Source organism: Primulina tabacum, chromosome 9 (assembly GCF_025594145.1).
Source record: "Primulina tabacum isolate GXHZ01 chromosome 9, ASM2559414v2, whole genome shotgun sequence".
Classification (NCBI taxonomy): Eukaryota; Viridiplantae; Streptophyta; class Magnoliopsida; order Lamiales; family Gesneriaceae; genus Primulina; species Primulina tabacum.
Window position 1 is genome coordinate 999,849 of NC_134558.1, and position 4,393 is coordinate 1,004,241.

At 35.7% G+C, this 4,393-nt stretch overlaps 1 protein-coding gene across 1 annotated transcript; it reads right to left on the reverse strand.

The window, feature by feature from the left end:
* Positions 1–1,053: 1,053 nt before the first annotated feature.
* LOC142504573 (uncharacterized) lies at positions 1,054–3,625 on the reverse strand. Its single transcript, XM_075617436.1, has 3 exons — positions 3,222–3,625; positions 2,752–3,155; positions 1,054–2,665 (listed from the first exon to the last, which is right to left on the reverse strand). Exons 1-3 carry the CDS (start codon positions 3,261–3,263, stop codon positions 1,423–1,425), a joined length of 1,689 nt encoding a protein of 562 aa, XP_075473551.1. The 5' UTR covers positions 3,264–3,625; the 3' UTR covers positions 1,054–1,422.
* Positions 3,626–4,393: the final 768 nt, after the last annotated feature.

The following is a 4,393-nucleotide window of genomic DNA, read 5'->3' on the forward strand; positions in this document are numbered from 1 at the left end:
AATTTTCTCAATACAATTTTTTTCCAATGATTTATTGTAATTTGTAATTATATAAAGTGTGGATAAAGAGCATTGTTTTCCAATTGTGCAATGACAAAATTAACCTTCTATATACACTTCAAGAATAGAATGTAACTCTTATATTAATTTTATCAAATAACTCATCTTTATACTACCTTTAAATGTTTTATCATTTTATTTTTCTCTCTAATTTTTTTCCAATGATTTTATTGTAATTTTGTAATTACATTTTTAGTACAATTTCTAATTAAGTAATAAATTATAGTATCACAAAAAGATATATGAAAGTTTATTTTTTGTTATATTTTAAATTTTAATGTTGAAAATCATAACAATAGTTTAAAATCTATATTTAATAATTATTATATGAGTTTATTTGATATTTACCATATAATCTTGTTTGAATGTGCATTTCTTTATATGTGTTGATTTATTTATTATTTTAAAACTTATTTAACAAGAAATTAATAATCATCAATGTTAGTCTACGAAAGATTGATATATAGAATTTATTATCTATGATATAGAATTGTAAAAATAAAAAGTAAAAAAATTCTTTAAGAAGTTAAATTAGATATTATGAGTTATATTTTACTATCAATATTACTATTTCATTTGTTTTAATATTTTTTTATGAGATAGTTACAGTCATTTTAAATTTATAATTATTTGTGTATGCTTCGTTTTTGTAGACTATGATTTATACATTGATAAAATCCATAATTTGGTTGATTTTTAGGTTATTATGCTTTATACGCAGTGTTTAAATATATAATTTTTTTAAAAAATTTGTTTCAGTTCATTTTGTTCTATATATTATGTTCATTACAATTTATTATATAACATAAAATCAACTGCTTGAATTTTAATTTGGGAAACAATTTTGAAAGTAAGTTATATAAATTCTTATAAATCGTCTAATATGATAAGAAATTAAGCTCAGATAAATAACAAAATTATTCAAATATTTTTTAAAAAATCAATTTTTTTTAAATTTTTATAATATAATTCTTTGAATGAGAAAAGTTAGTTGTTTGGATAAATTTTGGCATGAGCCTTGACCCCATCTCCCCATGCTGTCCGTGAATGCATTTACTTCCGTCCCAGTTGCAATGAATTATTACGAAAGAAACTGCAAGAAAATGGCAACCAACCAATTTTGAGATTGTAATTATTATTATATATCATCTTCATTGAAGAATTCCAAAGCAAACTAGAGTTCTGCAATTAAAACCAAATCTGCACAGACACCTTAAACAAACAAGGAAGTAGCACAAGTAATTAATGGTGGTAACAAAATTTTTCACGTGAAAACCCATAGTGACTATCCCGTGGATGAACCCCAAGTGGGGGAGATTTGTAACAAAACTTTCGATGAGTCCATCCCAAAACAACCATCAATTAGCAGCTCAAAGCTTCATATTTCACGGAAATGGGACGGTTAAAGCCTGCCTGAGAAATCAAGTTCCCAACAACACCTATGTCCCTGCAGAAAACTCCTTGAAAAACAGATTGGGGAGGTGTTATGTTGGTGGACTTTTTCTCAATTGTTATGCTGCTGCCGTTGTGTCCATTGGACAAAGCATCTGTAATTGGCTCAATTTTGGCGGCGGAGGGTTGTTCTTGTGCCTGTTGAACTTGAATTGCCACGGCCTGCAACACAGCAACAACCTTCTTTCTTTGTTTTTCTGCCGCAGCTTCTTCCAATATTGATGCCATCACACTGGTGTACGCCTTTTGTATCAATCTATACAGCATTAAGGCCGACGTTTTTGCACGCTCTCGAACTGAATCCATGTTCTTCTCATCAGCAAAGGCGCACCTGTCCACGAAACTCAGGGACTTGTCAGGCCTGTGTTTCAGGGTCAACAACAAATGTCCTCTTTCTAATTCTGATCTTGAGCATCCGCTTTTCAATCCGATGAGCGAATAGTAATCTACATTCCGAGTTTCACCATCCGCAACCCTTTGCTTCAATTGCTGCATTTTGTATGCCAATGAACACAGTTTCCCTGGAATTTCCCTGTACTGAACGTTTTGGCGCTTCCAAACAGGGCTCATCAGTTTCCTATCCCGCAAGATTGAGTTATAAAGAAGTTTTAAATGCTCCAGATCGTGAAGACTATCTGGCAAACACGTTATAGTTTCGTATACGGCGGCTCTTATCGTCAGAGCATCGATGCAACAAGTGTCCAACGCTATAGCCCGGTTGCAATCAGCTATAGCCTCCGCTAATCGGCCAGCCGATTGATAAGCTGAGGCTCGGTGCACATAGCACTCGGATAAAAATCCTTGTGGGGCTCTGCGACGGCCGTCTACGATTTTGGAAAAATGTCGGATCGCTTCGGAGTAAAGACCAGCATTAAGTGAAGCGATGGCAGCTGCTTTGCGACGGACGAGGAGTTTGGTATGGCAGAGAAGCTGTGAAATTGTCTCGGACTCGGTCTTTGGAGGTGTTTCTTGCTGGCATTCTGTAAAATTGTTGCTGGAGAGCGGAAATTTGTAGGAAGAAAAACTGTCTTCCGACAGAGAAATGCTTTCACGGCGGAAAGCGGCGGTAGCTATGCGCTTTCCCGACTGGAGTAGCACTATCGCATCTTCCATCAACCCCAAGTGGCAACATGCTTGGCCTAAAACCGAGTACCTGTTTGATGAAATGGCAGTTCGTTGAACAATTTGAGCTTACAATGAACATACAAGAAAAAAAAGTGGTCGACGATCCAAAATTACCTCCATTCCGCTTCTTTCTCCGCGTTTTTACACAATCCAGCCATCACCTTCCTTTTCAAATCCGACACAGAAAAGCATTTGAAAGGCGCCGCCTCTTCACGACCGGAGGAGGGAAGAAGCTTGACCTGCTCCCTCGCCTGAGAGGAAGAATTATCGGACGAAGATGACGTTGACGCATCATCGGATACAAGCATTTTCAAGCTCGGAATATAATCCTGAAGCATATCCCCCACCTCCTTAAACCTCCGGAGGTGCAACAGACAGCGGGCCTTCAGCTCTAGCACCGCCTCCGCCCGCGGTGAGACGGCAAGCGCGGCATCCAGAAGACCCAATGCTGATACAATCTCTCGATGGTCTTGAGTGGCGATCAACATTTTCGCCTCCTTCACATATGTATCGACGACCTGCATTATACATAAATATGATGGATGACCCGATATAAAGAAGAAGTGAAACAAAAGGAGAAGTACCCTTTTACTAGTCAGCCACCAGTGCTGTTTAGATGCAGCCATTGCTAACTGTGTCGGATTCTAACATAGGAGAGAAGCGAGACAGAGAGGGTATCATGTAAAAATTGTATAATTCAAGAAACCAGCTTTAAACAAAAAAGGATGCCAGCTTTGATACGCTGGCATCAGATTCATTTCGACAAGTCAGAAAACCAATCTGGAACGCTTCTTTCCGGGATCGTCTCTTAAGTTATGCCTTACATTTCTATCCACACAAATACTTTTACAAGTTCAATCTCATAAACAATAACTTGTATTAGCTAAATCACTTCGAAAATAATATGAACTCTCACTTCCAAGCTCCCCACCCAATCACTCCTAATCCCATAATTAATTCATGATCACTACCAGCTACAATATATGTACATTAATGTACCCCAAAATTATGTAAGAAGTGTGATTTGATTGAGTATTTCAATAATATACAATTAGGAATTTAATGAAGGATGGATAAATGAGGTTAGTTCCAGCTTTAGCAACCACATTCTTGTCTTGTCTTCTTCTATATTGACGTCGGTTCATGTCTGAAACAATTGGTACTCAAATATTTAATTTTTTGTATTGATTTTCGTAATAAAAGAAAAAACACTTGGACTCAGATAGCTTCAAACGCGCATTTTTTGCATCATAATTCTAATTATTAAATTTTTGCGGGTCATCGGAAAACCAACAAAACATAAAATTTATTACATGTCCCCAATTCTCGACCAAGAACTAAGTCAATTAAATGGGGACTCGTCTATTTTTTCTTATTTTATCAAAAAAATTAAATAATAAATTAAATTGTACTGAGAGAGATGTTGGATGAGCTGGCTAGAGTAATGACGCACACCTCGTTTATTTTATTTTTTAAGAAAGATCAACATTAATGCAACAATTTAATGGTAAAACAAAAAATTTGGAATTATCTCAAATTTAGAGCCTTCCAATGATCAGATGGGCTATGCCCATGTTTTTACTTGTACCCGTGTTAGAATTTCTAAGTTCTCTGTTTTACTATGGATTGAGATGATATCCTTTTATTTTTAAAATCAGGTTACCGAACTATTGACAAATTTGACTAAATTTAATGCATAAAAAACAGGTGCAAAAATGGTAGCTTGGGTGCAGGAGCAACACATGGCTCCGCCCAT